This window comes from Archocentrus centrarchus, chromosome 7, assembly GCF_007364275.1.
Source record: "Archocentrus centrarchus isolate MPI-CPG fArcCen1 chromosome 7, fArcCen1, whole genome shotgun sequence".
Taxonomy (NCBI): domain Eukaryota; kingdom Metazoa; phylum Chordata; class Actinopteri; order Cichliformes; family Cichlidae; genus Archocentrus; species Archocentrus centrarchus.
Genome location: NC_044352.1, coordinates 12,268,133 through 12,286,300, shown reverse-complemented (window position 1 = coordinate 12,286,300; position 18,168 = coordinate 12,268,133). Strand labels below are relative to the sequence as shown.

At 40.1% G+C, this 18,168-nt stretch overlaps 2 protein-coding genes across 3 annotated transcripts in view; both read right to left on the bottom strand.

Annotated features, from left to right (window-relative positions):
- Positions 1-30: 30 nt before the first annotated feature.
- LOC115783128 (glycerol-3-phosphate dehydrogenase [NAD(+)], cytoplasmic) lies at positions 31-8,724 on the bottom strand. Of its 2 annotated transcripts, none has more exons than XM_030733793.1 (8): positions 8,575-8,724; positions 7,539-7,716; positions 7,202-7,342; positions 6,941-7,079; positions 6,479-6,591; positions 5,585-5,821; positions 2,161-2,267; positions 31-2,067 (listed from the first exon to the last, which is right to left on the bottom strand). In XM_030733793.1, the coding sequence occupies exons 1-8, from the start codon at positions 8,616-8,618 to the stop codon at positions 1,971-1,973; spliced, it is 1,056 nt and encodes a 351-aa protein (XP_030589653.1). In that variant the 5' UTR covers positions 8,619-8,724; the 3' UTR covers positions 31-1,970. The 2 variants fall into 2 exon arrangements, with proteins under 2 accessions (XP_030589653.1, XP_030589654.1); XM_030733794.1 differs by having other exon boundaries at positions 8,496-8,635.
- Positions 8,725-13,812: 5,088 nt separating this feature from the next.
- Positions 13,813-18,168, bottom strand: part of LOC115783580 (acid-sensing ion channel 1-like) — a 77,108-nt gene continuing 72,752 nt past the window's right edge. The window contains exon 10 of the mRNA XM_030734472.1: positions 13,813-17,940. Within this exon, the coding sequence (XP_030590332.1) occupies positions 17,821-17,940 (120 nt within the window). The 3' untranslated portion in view covers positions 13,813-17,820. The remainder of the gene's footprint in view (positions 17,941-18,168) is intronic.

Below are 18,168 nucleotides of genomic sequence, written 5' to 3'. Positions count from 1 at the left end.
AAATTACAAAAAAAAAAAAAAGTTCAGCCATAATTTGACACAAATGAATTTATTCACAGAGAAATGTTGATTTACAATGAATTAGTAACTGAGAGAAAACTGGGTCAGGCAGGATCACAGCTACAAATGGCATAGTGGACGGATGTTTAAAGGCTAATTCAAATTTATTTCAGCTGTCTTGTTTTCCCCATTAATGTGACTGTGTCTCTGAGTCATGCCAACTTTGCACTCTTAGTGTTTGTGTAGCTCAAACATTGCTGAGCGTGGCATCTTTTTAATCTGACTGAATAGATAAACTTTTGCAACCATAACCTCTAACCCAGATTAGATGTTATGTTCAAAGTGCTCTAGGAGTCAGCAAACCTGCTCTGATGCACGTTAGTTATACGAACGAATAAAGCCGTGCAGTTACAGAAGTGCAAACTGTATATGCAGGAATGTCGGTCATTCAGGAAAATGCTTCAGTACATTTATGCTTGATCCTGATTTACACAGTTGGAAGGCCAGCTAATATATAAATACTGGAAAACTGATCGGACTTTGCATTTATCACAGATGTGATTTCCATATCTCCATGATTATAGGACAGTGTTAAACCTTAACACACTTGAGAGAATGCTATTTTCTTAACCACTTCTCCAAATTAGAGTCATGGTGGGACTGGAGCCTCTCCCAGCTGTCATAGTGCAGAAGAAACGCAATTTAAATGGGTTCATACTTAAGCACTAATGTATGGCAGGACCGAGTGCATCGGGTGGCTTAACCCTTTAACAATCCTGGATTTTTTTTGGCAAATTCTTTTGGGCCCGGATACGAGCCCTGGTACTGTTAAAGGTTTAAATGTATTAAATTATGAACTTGAATTTACAGGTTTAATTTTCTGCAGCCCCTGTGTTACGTTTGAGTTTTTTGTATAATCTTGGTAGCTCTCAATGACCTCTTCTCTTGACCTAAGTAGGCAGTGCACCATTGCTCCATTATGTGTGGAGAAGAGTCAACTGACATGTTAAACTCCAGCACACACACACACAGAGCCTGATGAAGAACATCTGGTTACAAAATCAGATTATCCCTGTTGTGATGCCCATTCTCTTTGATGGCGGATTTTAGGATGTGTTGAGCCAGCTAAGGCAAAGAAAGTCTGGCTATGTTCAACATAACCAGGTTTACATGTTTACTAACCACATTAGAGGCTAATTGTCCTGATGTACGCCATCTTGTTAGCATGACCCACAGAGAAACAATATGAGACTTAAGCCAAACTGAAATGAACCAGAATTGTCCTTTAACTTTTTGGTCTGCCCACCAAAAATGCTAAGACTTAGCAACCATGCATCTTTAAGGCACATTAGCTTTTTTCCATTTAAAAACTGTTTTTGTGCAATTGACAGTATTTTCATTTACAGTACAAGGCAGGAAATGTCAGTGAATAATGTAAGACACTTAAAGCATACAGAGATGTGACGAGATGAGGTAATACATCTATTATTAAATAACTTGTGGTGATGGAAAGGCGTTCACTGGATGGAAACATTACATAAAGATTAATCCCTCTACAGAAGGCTGTCAATAGCCTTTTGCCCCAGGGTGGTTGGCCCTGTCACATTTTCTGAAGTCTGAATTTCTATGTTAGTTTTGCGATTTAAAAACTGACAGATTTCATCGCATTTACAATAAAAGAAGCATGCATCTCAAGCAAAAATAGCTGACAGTTACATGAATTAGTTATCCTTCAAGTTTCAGTACACGTCAGGGAATAAAAGAAAGTACTTTAAACATGTTGGAAATTCAGTGTTCCAGATAAAAATGGCTGAATTGGACTTGAACACCCACACTTTGCTGGAACCATTTTGTTGCACGACAGCTGTGGTGTGACCGGTTGAGCATACTCCATCGATTTCTGAAAGGTTACGAAAGTGGTTGTGTTCTCCATTAAGAAGGCACCTTCAGTTTTTTGTTTTCTTTCCTCTTTACATGTGCTCCGGATGGTTTTGCAAACAGCTTATGAACTCTGTGACTGGATGGCCCTCGTAGCAGATCTGATACACTGCATTGAACAGGGGAAACCTAAAGGAAGGAGGACGCATGGTTGAGTGCTGAAGTAAAGCAAACTGATCCAATTTCTAGCTAAAGCAAATGGAAACCGTGAATCTGTCTTACTTGTCAATCAGGTTTTTGTGCTTGAGGATGAGATAAACCTCAGCTGCTGTTGCTGGTCCCTGCAGCTTCTGACCGTTCAGCATCTCTTTCTCCAGTTCCTCAATCGACTGAATAAGACAAGAAACAGACAAGCAGCAGATTTTTGAGTTTAAAAGGAGAGAAGGCGTGCACACTCGATTTTTCACCCAAGAGCCCAACAATAGACTGTATAGAAAAGATGGAACTTGCCACTGTGATGCCACTCATTGATTTGTGGACTACTGTTTTTATATTATAATTTTAAGCTGAATACAATATGGGCATCAGTGGATCTGACTGCAAAGCCCAGACACTATGCAAGACCCTTACAGGATCTTTATACCTGATTTTATTGTCCTCTTTTAAATGAAGCTGTAGCTTACAAAGTGATCACCATGCTGCTGAAATAACACTTGAATCTAGCAACTGAGACCAAATAGGACAGCAACCTACTTAAGACTAGGAAAAAAAAAACCCAAACAAACTGGTTGTCCAGTGTTTGCATTGAATTTTTTTGTGCTCTGAGACCAACGACCACTTTCAATCACAAGGCAGTTGCACAGGTTACCTGATGAGAGGCAATCTGTCTCCAATTGCCATCTGACTCAGGCTGACTGCAATCACTCACATTAGCAAAGGTTTTCAATTAATTGCTGTTTAATTTGGAAAGGCCAGCAGATTGCCAACATGATGCAATCTGAGTTAGTTCTTGCTGCTTAGGGCTCTTTGGACTAGGGAACTTGACCCAACTGGTTGTATTCTGGTTACATTCCTATGTAATAGCAATGCTGCCAAGCACCTATGTCATTTTTCTTTTAAATTGCTGTCCTGCAGCAGCAGCATCACGATTTGTGGAGGAATTTCTGAATTTCTGTTTCAAAGCTATGAAGTTCTGGCCTCTGAATGTCATATGAATGAAGTAGTTGATGTGAATTTCTGTGTATGTAAATGGCAACAGACTAATTCTGAATTATTGTCGTTTTATCAACGTCTCGATTCCACCCATAAGATAGCATCTGACTGCGTGTGGCTGCTGACCTGTTTCCAATTTTTTTTAAAGCACCCATTTCACAGGTTACTTTGAAAATGGGGGATCCCAAGTTCATTGCACATGGTTGCAATAATTTTGATTTGTGATCTCCAACCTCTGTTTTCTTTGGTGTGACTGTAAGATTCGCCTGTGTCCAAAATCACTCACTACTCAGTTTAAAAGAATTTTTTTTTAAACTGTTTTCTGAATGAATAGCGAGTTTTACTACACTGCTCAAAAAAATAAAGGGAACACTCAAATAACACATCCTAGATCTGAATGAATGAAATATTCTCATTGAATACTTTGTTCTGTACAAAGTTGAATGTGCTGACAACAAAATCACACAAAAATCATCAATGAAAATCAAATTTATTAACCAATGGAGGCCTGGATTTGGAGTCACACACAAAATTAAAGTGGAAAAACACACTACAGGCTGATCCAACTTTGATGCAATGTCCTTAAAACAAGTCAAAATGAGGCTCAGTATTGTGTGTGGCCTCCATGTGCCTGTATGACATGTATATCCCTACAACGCCTGGGCATGCTCCTGATGAGGTGGGGGATGGTCTCCTGAGGGATCTCCTCCCAGACCTGGACTAAAGCATCCGCCAACCCCTGGACAGTCTGTGGTGCAACGTGACGTTGGTGGATGGAGCGAGACATAATGTCCCAGATGCGCTCAATCAGATTCAGGTCTGGGAAAAGGGCGGGCCAGTCCATAGCTTCAATGCCTTCATCTTGCAGGAACTGCTGACACACTCCAGCCACATGAGGTCTAGCATTGTCCTGCATTAAGAGGAACCCAGGGCCAACTGCACCAGCATATGGTCTCACAAGGGGTCTGAGGATCTCATCTCGGTACCTAATGGCAGTCATGCTACCTCTGGCGAGCACATGGAGGGCTGTGCGGCCCTCCAAAGAAATGCCACCCCACACCATTACTGACCCACTGCCAAACCGGTCATGCTGAAGGATGTTGCAGGCAGCAGATCGCTCTCCACGGCGTCTCCAGACTCTGTCACGTCTGTCACGTGCTCAGTGTGAACCTGCTTTCATCTGTGAAGAGCACAGGGCACCAGTGGCGAATTTGCCAATCCTGGTGTTCTCTGGCAAATGCCAAGCATCCTGCACGGTGTTGGGCTGTGAGCACAACCCCTATCTGTGGACATCGGGCCCTCATACCATCCTCATGGAGTTGGTTTCTAACTGTTTGTGCAGACACATGCACATTTGTGGCCTGCTGGAGGTCATTTTGCGGGGCTCTGGCAGTGCTCCTCCTGTTCCTCCTTGCACAAAGGCGGAGGTAGCGGTCCTGCTGCTGGGTTGTTGCCCTCCTATGGCCTCTCCTGGTGTACTGGCCTGTCTCCTGGTAGCACCTCCAGCCTCTGGACACTACGCTGACAGACACAGCAAACCTTCTTGCCACAGCTCGCATTGATGTGCCATCCTGGATGAGCTGCACTACCTGAGCCACTTGTGTGGGTTGTAGAGTCCGTCTCATGCTACCACGAGTGTGAAAGCACCACCAACATTCAAAAGTGACCAAAACATCAGCCAGAAAGCATAGGTACTGAGAAGTGGTCTGTGGTCCCCACCTGCAGAACCACTCCTTTACTGAGTGTGTCTTGCTAATTGCCAATAATTTCCACCTGCTGTCTATTCTATTTGCACAACAGCATGTGAAATTGATTGTCAATCAGTGTTGCTTCCTAAGTGGACAGTTTGATTTCACAGAAGTTTGATTTACTTGGAGTTATATTGTGTTGTTTAAGTGTTCCCTTTACTTTTTTGAGCAGTGTAGATGCTATATAATGCACTCAAAGTATCCCACAATGCATTACAAGAAGTGGTGTACAACTGATGGCCATAACATAATACAGTTTTAACATAACGTACATTATGTTTTATGTTTGTCTTAATAAATTGATTATTTCTAGTAAAAACATTAAAAAGGTGTGAACTCATTTTGACATTTCCTAAAAATACTACATTAATAATTGCTAATAAAGCTTTAGCAATATTAAAGAAAATTCACATTATTTTAAAAATCACATTTTAACCAACTATTGAACCACCTTGTGGTAGGTACTGAATGCCAGAACACCTCACAACACCAACAGGTTAAGAGATGATGAGGAGATGAGTTATTAAAATTGATTTCTACACTTTCCTCTTTTTCTTGCATCCAAACAATCACCTCCAAGAAATGACTCTCCACTCACTATCTAATGTAGCCCCCCTTTTAATGAGAAGAATGTATGCTAGGCATATATAAGCATTGCTTCAGCCTGAGCCTGCACACTAACTGGTATACAGAGTGCAGATTTAAGTTGTGTAATATACAATTTAAAAAACCCTACAAACTCTTACCTTCCCCGTTCTCACAAAAGCTTCAGCAACTTTACGGTTACGGCCGCCGTAGCAGGTTGTGATGAGGTCAGCCACACCACAGCTTTCAAGGAAGGTTGCTGAGGACACGGGCCCTTCTTTGCAGAAAATACGGGCGAAGGCAATCATCTCCATCAGGCCCAGCCTGATCACTGCTGCCTTTGTGTTGTCCCCGAAGCCCAGACCGTCACAGAAACCAGCACCGACCGCAACGATGTTCTGTTGGACACACGAAGGAACAGAGTGAGCTGTGCGGACTATCTCATACACTTATACTGTACTCTACTCTCATGCATTCCCTTTTTTTGACCTAATTATTAAATCCATTAACTGCTCTGTGTGGAAATCATCTTTCAGTTTCTGAAGTGACGTGTCCATAGATCAGCAGGTCTTTTTGAGGCACATGCTTATTGTGTGACTCACAAGTACTACATCGGTTCATTATCTTACACATATCAAACTGGAGCTTTTTTTTAAAAAAAAAAAAACCTTCTGATGTTCGCCCAAAATGTGGGACAAGTGATAAAAATGCCACCCCTCCCCTACAAAGCCAGACACCCGGTCACCCTGAGAATTAAATCTAAATTTATAAATACTGGAGCTGAACAGCAGAACTTTGAGCAGTCACGTTACTTCCTGTGATTTGTCTGACTTTTGCTCAGAGTACAAAAATGCTCTTTGATACCATAAATAACATTTTGAAATCAAAATGACTGTCCATGTTTTGTAATTGTGTTGTGAGAAAGACGCTCTGGGAGTTGTGTGTCACATTTGTCCCTTTTCCTTCCATTTGTGTAACCTCAGTGCCTTTAACTCACAGTACGTTTGAGCTTTGTGTTTCAAAGCAAGCAGACAAATTCCGTACTGAGAGCTCACCTTCAGGGCTCCACAGATTTCCACCACGTCGTACTCCTCCACTACAGTAACTCGGAAGTTGCTGGTCTGCATGAGCTCCTTCAGGAGAGTACCGTGATTTTTATTCTTACAGCCTGTAAAAGGAAAAAAAAAAAGAATCAATTATTTTATTAAGGCTCAGTAAAAAAAAAATCCTGTCAAAAGAGGATTGTGTGCTTTTTTTTGGGGGGGGGGGGGGTTGCTGTTACAACATGCTGACTGTAAATCCCGTGAAGCCTGTAAAACACATGAGGGAAGCACATCTTGAACCAAAAGCTTTAACTCTGAGGTCGCAGAAAGCTTGAACCGAAACAAACACGCTTCCTGTTTTGGGGCTAAAAGCTGCTTATCTGCTTCTTTAATTCTTGATTAAAGTGCAAAAAATATTGTCCCAATTCAACAACAACAAACCCATTTGACAGGGACAAAGTGATTAAGACTAACCAATGGTTGTCTCGCAAAACTTCTCATCAGCAACCTCATTGGCGATGTTTGCACCCATCAGGACGCTCATGGTGATACCGAGCTTCTCCTGGATCACATCGGAGATGAGTTTGAGTCCATCTGGCCCCTCGTCTACACCCTGAGGGAACAAAAGCACACCATCCCGGTGTCTGGATTGAACACCACTGAATATATGTGGCATTAAGTCACATAAAATAAGGTGAGAAATACATAGCTGGTAATAAAAAATAAATGCAGCACCTTGATGAGGGATATTCCCAGTGCGTCGCTCTTTATCTTGCCTTTGATAGTGTCACATACTTTCCCCACAAACTGGTGCGGGATCACAAACACCAAAATGTCTGCCTCACTGGATGCTTCCACCAAGTCCGGCACAGCCAGCTGAAAGGGATTATGACATGCATCAATAGTCTGAGGCGACCTGGTGTAACAACCTGCCCCATTCAGAAAACTCATATTAAAGTCATAAACTTATAATATTAACAGGTGCAAAGCATCTATTCAAGGATCTGAAGTACACATGTGAGACAGCAGGAACTCAAATGTTATTTTTTAAAGAAATAAATCATTTTCTTACCACATTTGCTGGTAGCTTGTGTCCAGGAAGGTACTTGACGTTTTCGTGATCTGAGTTGATTATTTCAGTGAGTTTGCGCCCATTCACAATCTCCTCAAACACCCACATTTTTACAGTATTGTCAAATTTGGAGTTCTGAGCAGCATTGGCACCCACGATTTTGGCAATGGCTGAGCCCCTGTGTGGTTGACAGTTACAAGTTAGTCAGGAGAAAGCAATAAATTCACACTGCAGTCATCCTGTGATCCGCTCAGGTGATCATTACTAGTAACGATTCCTGTTTGATCAGTAACTGATAATCAAGAGCAAGATGGCAAGGCTGCACACAGATGAGCTGATAACTGTATGCTGTAATCACTTGTCCTCCATACTGTTTCCACGGCGGGCGCCAAACTCCACAGAGAATTTTGGCGATTTTATGTTAGCATAATCAGCAGCAAAATTATATTGGCTTTTCAACCAGTTTATAAACACGAGCTTAATTTTCTTGAGCTACTCATAAATTCGGCATTTAAAAAAGTAGGTACACATTTAATTTCTTTCCAACAAGAGCTGCAATCATAAGAAACAGTGTGAAAATATAATACATTTTCTTCGGTTAATAAACTGAACCCACACGCCGAATTTACTGAATATTTTAAAACATTTATTTTTGGCTTCAAATTAAATTGTATCCCTCTGGGATTTTGCTGTAGCCGTAGTAATGTTAATTTCTCAGACCGGTTTGGTGGTAACAGCTGCCAGTGTCTCTGCTACCGAGCGAGCTAAGAGGCTGCTGACACATTAAAGCTAACGACAAAATCCCAGTCATGTTGCCAGACATGTGGCCAGTTTTATTCGACCTAAGTCGGCGTGTCAGCATGTGACTCCATAAGGAGATAAACCCAACTGTCTCCCCCGCTAACGAAGCCTGTCTGGCAGTGACAGGTACAGCAGGTCAAACTTCGCGCACGTTACCGTGCGCTGAGTCCAGCAGATAACGGTGCACACGAGATAACCGGACACGGTGGTTTATATCACGAAAACATCGACTTGCCAGTTTCCAGAACCCACGATGCAGACTTTCTTCGGAGCTGCCATTGTGAAGAGGTAAACCGCTGAGTGTGGGAGGTGAACCTGCAGCAACTGCAGTCCAGTTATGCAACATACACACACACAGCCACCCTGATTTTATTGGTCTGTCCGAGGGGGAGACACCGGCCCGCCCAGTAACGCATGGCCAAGGCCATCAGAGCAGAGGTTAGCAGGCTGGAAGTGACTGGGGCCAAAGTCTCTGTGTCAGCCTTTATGGTTTCAAATCATCTGCATATGCAAGCGATTCTTAACCGTCCGGCGGCAGAGCTATTTTAGCGACTAATTGTGTTTATTTTATTTAAAACTTGTACTATGTTTGAGTGAATTATACAGATGAGCTCTGATCAGTGCTGACATACCTCTGCTTAAAATAAAATATCTTATTTGTAGATGTGTAATATGCAAAATAGTTTGTACAGAAACACTCAAATTATTTATATTAATGAAATATTTTAAAATGAAATGGCTAATTATGGAATAATTACCCGCTAATTACAATAAAATCAAATTAAATATATATAAAATCAAAGCCCCCCTATATATATATATATATATATATATATATATATATATATATATATATATATATATGACAGAGAGAGAGAGAGAGAGAGAGAGACCTTGGGGAAAGCTTGAAGGACAAGCAAAGATCGCCCTCAGGGCGAGTGGGGAATTTTAAGTATATATATATATATATAAAGCATGGAGGTAGTTTTAGTATAAATACTGACAAATTATTGAGGTCAAGGTCATTAGGTCATGCAAACATGTTTCTAAAATATGCTGCATAAATCGAGTTTCAACTACATAAACAAATTACTTAAGGAATTTTCAGTAAAAATTAAGAACTGCTTTCACTTTTTATGATTGATTATAAACAACCACCTTGTGATTGTTCATAATCAAGGCAAGGCAATCAATAGCTCTGCCATTTTGTTTATTTATTTATTTTTAAATGTAATTTATTTATTGGTGTATGGTGGTACCAAAAGGTTGCATTGCAACTTAAGAAATGCTATGAAAGGTCAACTTTCATTGTTTTGTGAGCATTTTTCTATTTGCTGGTGTCCTAAGTTGCAGCACACTTGACCTCTCAGGGCCACTGTAGTTTTGACACATAAGTAATAAAAAAAAAAATGCTTCTGTAAGTCAAATAATTTTTGGTGTTAGTATCTCAAAATTTCTACTTAATATCTCAAAACGTTGAGTTAGGTATGTCAAAATTTAGACTTTTAATCAGAGGTACTTATTAAGAAACTCAAACTTTTGAATTACATAACTTTGAGATACATTATGTATCTCAAATGTATCTCTGGCATTTTCCCTCCAGTGGTGGAAACAAGCTTCCACAGAAAGGAAATCTGTGTATTTATGTTTATTTTCTGATGGGTGCCAGTGACTGCATTATCATACACCACTACTTCCAAAATGAATCCTTCATCTTCCATTCTGATGCCTTAAAGCATTTTTTACTACTTCAGTAAAAACTTGAATGCAGGACCTTCACTTGTATTTGACTGTTTTTACTTGGAATGTGGTTCAGAGGCAAAAATTAAAGAAGGATGAAGGTAGTTTTCCAGTCTGACAAATGAAGCCATGTGGAATATGGAAGTGTCTTAAACATGCATTCTTTTTAACGGCCAGCAGGGGGCAGCTCCTCTGGAAGGAAACAGAAGTCAGACTGTATAGAATAACTGTAACTGTATGAGATAACAATGATTTCGCTCCCTTAATCCATGACCTCAGTAAACATCTTCCTGGTGAGTTCATGGTGTCAGTATCTTGGGTAAAGACTGATTGGAAACAGCATGATGTTAAATTTCCAAATTATAGTTCCCATCGAGTAACAAAGAAAGAATGATAAAGGCAGCCTATACCTATGCCTATGCTTATTATAATTGACAAGTCCTACCAAATGAGCACATAGTGTCCCTCAGTTTCCTTGCTTGTAACATCTGGTTTCAATAGACCAAGGTAGTGACAGTCAAAACACTTAATAAAGGCTTAATAATGAGAGAAGTACCCACAGGTATTAAATACAGTCTGTGGAAAATACATTTTATTGTAAATTTTGCTGCAAACAGCAATGAGGTGGACCAAGCAGCTGGCACTTGGTCTGAAGATCATCCACAACAATTTTTTTGAAGATACAGAAGAAAAAGCAGGCTGTGAAATATTTTAAACTTTTCCATGAAATCCATTATGGCAGTTGTATCAATTATTATTATCGTATTGATAATAATTTTACCAGTAGGTAGTAAAATCACCCTTTCCCCCCCCGTCTTTCTCAAAATATGGGCCTTAAAGTCGGGCCTTCGTGTTTTAGGGCATCAGCAATAATAACACAATGTTGTATGAAACTTAAATGAGTAAGGACTTCTAATGGTGTTTGTCATGGATGTAATTTTTAAGTCTGATTTTGTAGATTTGACTCTACCAGTTTAGTATGCTGTGCAAAGTTTTCAAAATATAAGCAGGACATTAAAAGTCACTGGAGCAGCCACAGAAAGATCACTGTGGGAGAAATTATTTGGTCCAAAGGGCTCAAACAAAGGACGAGCTTGTTACACAAGTGCTGGACGGCATGCAGAAGAGGGGACGCAGGAACGAGGTCGACTCAGCACACTGGTTTAGGACTATACTGAGAAAAGCTTTGCTGAAAATTGTTCATGATTGCATCTCCACCACAGACTCGATTATATTAATGTGCCATACAAGCATTTTGTCATGGGATAATCCCATTTGATTACTCCTACATTCATTCAAGATTCATGGATATGATTTGGTGTAATGTGAATTCATTAGTTAAATAAGGCTCTGTCCCACTGTGCTGCAGTGCTGAAACATACACTGCATAGGTCTGACATTTTAATAATAACAGGCACAAACAGCTAAAGGCTTTTTTTTTTTTTTTTACTCCTGCACATTTGTTTATAATAAACAATAACAACACATGATCATCATCACAATGATTAAAAGTTAAGGCTTAACATGCAGATCACAGCCACGCATGGTGAAATTCGGGCTGCTGTGCTTACAGAAAATGTGTAAAAATGAGTATTTTGAGAAATCTAACTTTTGCTTTCAGATTTTCTAACAGAGACTGATTGTTGTGTTGCTGCAGGGTTATTAGGTTCAATAAGTGCTTTTCTGTAGTACCTTTATACCCATATAAGTGAAAATGTGAATGCTGGAATGAATTTTGACCTGATATGCTTGTTTCCCCAGAAAATTTCAAAGGGGGGGCCAATGGTCCATCCATCCATCAATCCTTAAAAAAACATAAAAAACAAAAACAACCACAACCAAAAAACCCCCAACCCAAAACACTTATCTATCTGCAGTTCCCAGGGGCGGCATTCTAGATGAACAGACCTCCCTCTCCCTGGCCATCTCCTCCAACTCTGCTGGGAGTTCCCAAACCAGCTAAGAGACATAATCTCTCCAGTGTCTCCTCCCAGTCAAACATGCCCAATCCACCTCAACTTTTTTATCTGAAGGAGCAGTGCCTCTACTCCTAAACGCCCAAGCTCCTCACCCTATCTCTAAAGGAAGCCACAGTTTTCTGATAGGAGTGCACTGGCATGCAATCTACTTGCAGAGACCGTATGTTGCTAGATCCAGTCAGTGTCCAAAGCATGCGATACAACCAGTCTGTGGGCTACTCTTGCTTGTCGATCAGCAATATAAAAAGGATTTAAGTGAAATCAAGTGTTAAAAACAATGAAAAGTGCCCAATGCAGCCACTATCTGCTTTTCATGCCATATTTTAAAAAAAAAAATCTTTTCACGGTTTTTCTGTTCCCAGTGAACTCCACTGTTGCTCCCCTTCCTGTTCTGGTCAGCTTGTCAACCACTCAGCACTTGACCAATGCATAATTGAGCTACATGTTGTTGGGTTTCTGGAGGACTGAATAGGACAACATATGTGTTGATTGTAACTGATTGCATGCAGGAACATAAAAATGAGTACTGTTATTTTACTAGGCCTGAAAAAGCTTTGATTCCAGTGACCCTGCTGGGTGAGTTTCAGACCCCCCAGTCATAATTTTTTATTAACTAATTAACTTCACAGTCACTTAAAACCCAGATTTTACAGGTCAAAGCAGCCAAAAATACTTATCAATGTAAAAAAAAACCAAAAAAAAAACAAGGCAAAACCCCCCCAAACATCCCTCCTGCCTGGTCACCACTGAAACACCAGAAGCGAACATAATTTATTAAGCCTCAACGAGCCTTAATATATGAATACTCTGCTAATCACAATGTATTGTCATGACAGTATACATGAACAAACAGTGATTATACTTCATTGCCTGTTATTTGTCAAAGGACTAATTAAAGACCTCAACTTTCCTTATTTGTAATTGGTAACAAATAATAAAGAAATTAAACACTTAAATCTACCATATGAGTCAGTCCTTTGCACCTCATCGTCATTTTGATTACAAACTCCAACTATATTGACAGAACAGTCCAGGCCATGTTTACATACAGTAAAAGGCAAATAAATAAATAAATACACATAAAGCATGAAACATCTTTTAAAACTTCTGCTATCAAATTGTGCCCTGGCCTAAAAATCCATAAGGTTGCAGCAATCCGACAGCAGAAGGGTTATTATCATTATGAAAATTCAATGAATGCAAATTGGGAAAAAGCTTTGAATTTCATTTTGTCAAAAGACAAACAGTGGTGCTGGTGTAGCTCCATATTGTACTGTGCCACTGAGAAAACTGCAAAATAAAAAAAATATGAGTTGTATCCAGGTTGCTAAATTCCAAAGTGTCAGAGATTGTCAGTAGATGCAGCTAAGCTATCAGTATGAGAAGCCTGTATGATATCCCTTCTGAGTAAATACACCTATGGCTTTTAGTAGTAGTCTAATACCCCATCAGCGCTGATGGGATGTTGTTCTTGTCAAGCCCTTGGCTGATTGGTTAACAAGTGTTCTTTTGCAGCTAAAATTAGCACAAGTGTAAATTACTGCATTATTTAACATATATTATAGTTACAATAGTCCCCTGAGGAGGACCACAGTGCTTTTCCCAGAAGAATGGGACTTGGATCCATCCCAGACCCCGCCTTTAGCCATGGTCCTGCTTCCAAAGAAGTAGCATCAGAAGTCCATCAGAGTCAGAAGTCCATCCTCCCAACCTGTTATCCCCTTTTCCATGAAATAAATGAGTACACACAACAGTTTGAAATGAATAAGAGATACATACAGTTAGCATTTAATCTTTAATATAACAACTGATTCAAGTCCATTATTCATCTTATGTCACCAGACTAAAACAGCTGTCCTTTCATATCACAAATGAAAAGGCAAAAGTAAAAAACAGAGTTGAAAACAAAAGCGGTAAGCTCGGAGACCTCATGCAGCAACAATCTGGCTATTTAATTCTCATGTACTAATGAGAATGGCTGCTGTGATTCTAGCAATACTCACAAAGAAAAGAAAAATAGCCCCCTACTTTATTACAGTCTTTGACAAATAAACAATTTGGACATGTACAGAAAAAATGAACTGAGACAGCAAGTTTCAATGAAATAAATCCATTAAGTACAACATTAGACAGAGCAGACTATTGCTAATACACTAGGATAATTATCCACATTCAACAGTAATATTTACAATAAATTACAGCTGATGGAATAATTGTGCTTGATAGTAACACCACACAGCTACACGCTAATCAGATCCCACTTCCTGTTGAGAATAAAAGAGTCAAACAAATGATGTGCAACAGAATATTTGAAGCCATGGTTAGATTTTCAGTAGGGATGCACCGAATGTGAAATTCTTCAATAACAGAGCTAACACACCATTAAACCATTAGGCAGTGCAAAAAAAGATGTGAAACATCAGAAAACACTGTCCACCAACATCAGTAAATACATTCTTTTTAGCAGAGATGAATGGTCACTTGAACCTCTGTAAGGATCTGATGAAGTTTGGCCGATACATTAGTGTGTCCCTAATTTTGGTATATACATAATCATGAGAGAAACTCTCAAACATGCTCTGCAGAGCTCACATTTTCACCACTACCTGACATCACACACACACACACACACAGCGTTGAGCATTTAAGGGCAGAATTTTTCCAGATTTCCTTCATCAGAAAAAAGTTAACTCTATCCATCGGCATCTCCTAGCACCTGTACACCAGCTACAGGATTTCATCCCCCCTGCTGTACATCCATCTCAGTGCTCCCTCTCCTCTGTGAATTCCTCTCAAGTCACCATGTGGATCTTTCAGGCTAAAACCTCCACTTGCACCCTGGACCCCAAGCAGACAATGCTGGTCAAGACATGTCTACCTGCTCTATGTCTCCTTATAGTTGACATCGTCAACTCTTCTCTGGAGTCAGGAGTGGTACCCTTCAGCTTCAAAACTACCTCTGACTCCAATCCTCTAGAAGCCAGGTCTAGACCTCGATGACCTTAACGATTACCGGCCTTTCTCCAACCTTCCTTTCCTCAATAAAATCTTGGAAGGAGCAGTGGCCACCCAACTCCAGTAACATATGTCCAGCCATGACCTCTATGAACCCTTACTATCTGGATTCAGAGCACAGCACAGCACCAAGACTGCTCTCATTAAAATAACTAATGACCTTCTCATTGCTGCTGACTCTGGTCACACCAGCATCCTCATCCTCCTGGATGTTTCTGCAGCCTTTGACACTGTTTTTCATACCATCCTTTCTTTCATGTCTATCCAGCTATCTTGTACTCTCCTGGTTTAAGCTCTACATCTCCAACAAAACACAGTTTGTCACAATGGGAGGCTCCTGCTACACCTCTGCTCCAGTTAACCACAGTGTGCCTCAAGGTTCTGTGCTTGGACCCCTTCTCTTCACATCTACATGCTCCCCCTTGGTCAGATCATCTGCTGCCATGGTCTCTGCTTCTGTTCCTATGCTGATGACACACAACTTTATTTCAGTACCAAACCCTCCACCCAGCTCCCCCCCACAACCACTTGTCAACTGTTTGCATGAAATCGAAACATGGATGTCATTCAACACTTCGATCCTCAGCCATGGGTCTTCTTCCTGTCCCTCGCACTAACCTCCATACCTTTGGGGACAGAGCCCCCACCCTCTGGAGCTCTCTCCCTTCTGAGCTTCACAACGCCCCATCACTGGACTCTTTAGAAACTTTTGAAAACTCACCAGTTCAACAAGGCCTTCAATCTCTAGTTTTTTTGTTTAGTTATTTTGTTTGCTTATACTCTTTGTAAAGCGTCTTTGGGTTTCTGGAAAGGCGCTAAATCTAAACCAAAAGTAAATACATGCTCACAATTCACGGCCAGACACCCAGACAGAAGAAGACTCGAACTGCGGCCAGACATGCAGATGAACTGTACATTTGAGATGTATGCTGTACAGTGCTACATGCAAGTCAGAGCCCTAAAGGATGGAAAACAAAACATTCAAAAGATTTATCCTTGATGTAATCTTACCTTGTTAACACAGCAGAAGGGGAATTCCTTAAAGTGTGACAAGAAGCATGTACAGTAAACATGACTGACATTCTCTTAAATGAATGTTATTAGATTATGTGTTAATAACTTCCTAATTTCTATAGTAAAGGCTGACAGTATACAATGAGGAAATCAAAAATGTTTTAAAATATTTCTTTGTAATATTGTGTACATGAAATATTATCAACTAGTTTTTAATGTTAATGTTAATGTTCCTTCTGAATGACTTCCTGCTTGATGTTACACTAAATAGTTACGGCAGCGGGCCTTTTTCACTGCAGACATTTGAACTTGTTACAGCAGAAAAAACAAAGGTTACTGATAAACGTTTACAAGCACATGATGGGACCAAAGTGCGACACCATGCATGACATCAGAAACTGGGTGAATAAACTATGTGTATCCATAAAGATCATATGGATTGCCCCACCACCCACACACACAGGTATTAACAAATTAACTGCACACTGTTTGTCGCAATGCTACACACAGTTCTAGCTGCGGAGGGGCTGTAATTAAAAAAATTAAATGGATCTCAGCTATCCTTAAATTTGTGCTTTAACCTGCTGTGACACATCAAAATGCCTTCTGTGAAAACAGCCTGTGACTGCTGTTCAAGAAAATACTGGGCTTGCTTTAGCGTCAGCCTACTCTTCATGAAAATGATCTTTTTGTTAGTTTGTTTTTACTTGGCTCATCAATTCTTTTTGGCACTGTCAGCCTGCGAGACGAGGTAGTACAGTATGCTGGCAAAATGCACCGAGTTTAACAAGGGACGACGGCCATAAGATGAAAATGGACAACATGAAAGTTGGTTTGATCAAATTAAAAAAAAAAAAAAAATGTATGCAGAGCAGACATGAAAATTCCTGCAAATCAAAAACTATTTTACATGAAAACTGTCAACCTAGCTGGATTTCTAAACACATGTGAACCTGTGTAACCTTTAACTGTATCTGTTACTATGTAAAGTTGTTTACAGATGACCACACAGTTATTCTAACATTTTTAATTCACTTTGCTTTTAAAGTTTTGAGCAGCCTGGCTCCCACGAACCAGACAGACCTTTCACATATATACACCACTCAAAGGTCTCTTAGGTCAGCTGACCAGTCAGTCCTTGTTGTTCCCATGTTGAGACTGAAACACCGGGGGACTGAGATTTTGATGCTGTTGCCCCCAAATTACCTCTTCATATTAGGCTGGCCCCAACACTAGAGGTTTTTAAGTTGCATTTAAAAACAGACCTTTTCTCTAAGGCATTTCAAGATTAATATTAGACTTAGCTTCTCGTCAGTTTTAGTCATTTTGGTCACTTTTTAATCTTAGTCTTTTTAGTTTTATTTATTGTACATATTAATGTTTAATGTTATTATTATTTTTTTTCTTTTTGTTTATTATCTGTGTTGCATTTTATTGCTGTCTTTTAACTGAAAAACACTTTGTTCAACTATGCTGTCTTCTTCTAAAGTGCTCTATAAATAAAGTTGGATTGAATTGGAGTCACCGGGTTCTGCTGGCCTCACGTCTGTGTGGCCGTCTACTTACTTCAGCCACACGTCCCTATTCAGCTTCTTGCTTACAAAGCTTAATCAGGCACAGTTCACACACTTCTTTTGTTGTTCCAGCAGTGGGAAAAAAACCTGCAAAGAACAAAGTCCATGAAGTTGCTCAGAAACAGAGTGCAGCAGCTCTCTGCTCCGGGCTGCAGAAGCTTAGTGAAAGTTACTGACGTGACACTTGACATCGTCTAAGCTCAGGACCGTTCCCTGGTCGTCATTGTTGTTATGCTTTTGCTTCTTATCAGAGCAGCGGCACAGTTTGTACTTCATTACCTGAGGGGATAAAAAGCACAGTTGCAGCAAGGCCAGAACAGGAAAAGAAATAAGTCACCTAACAGCACTTGAAGTGTTTTAATGACTTAGATTTTCTAAATATAGAGGCATAAAAAGTGCTTCAAAAGCCAGAAATAAAACAGAACGGTTGTGTGAAATATGGTCTCCTCTGATAATTTCTATTGACGTAATTATGGTCAAATTGAAATACATCAAGTCTAACGTCTC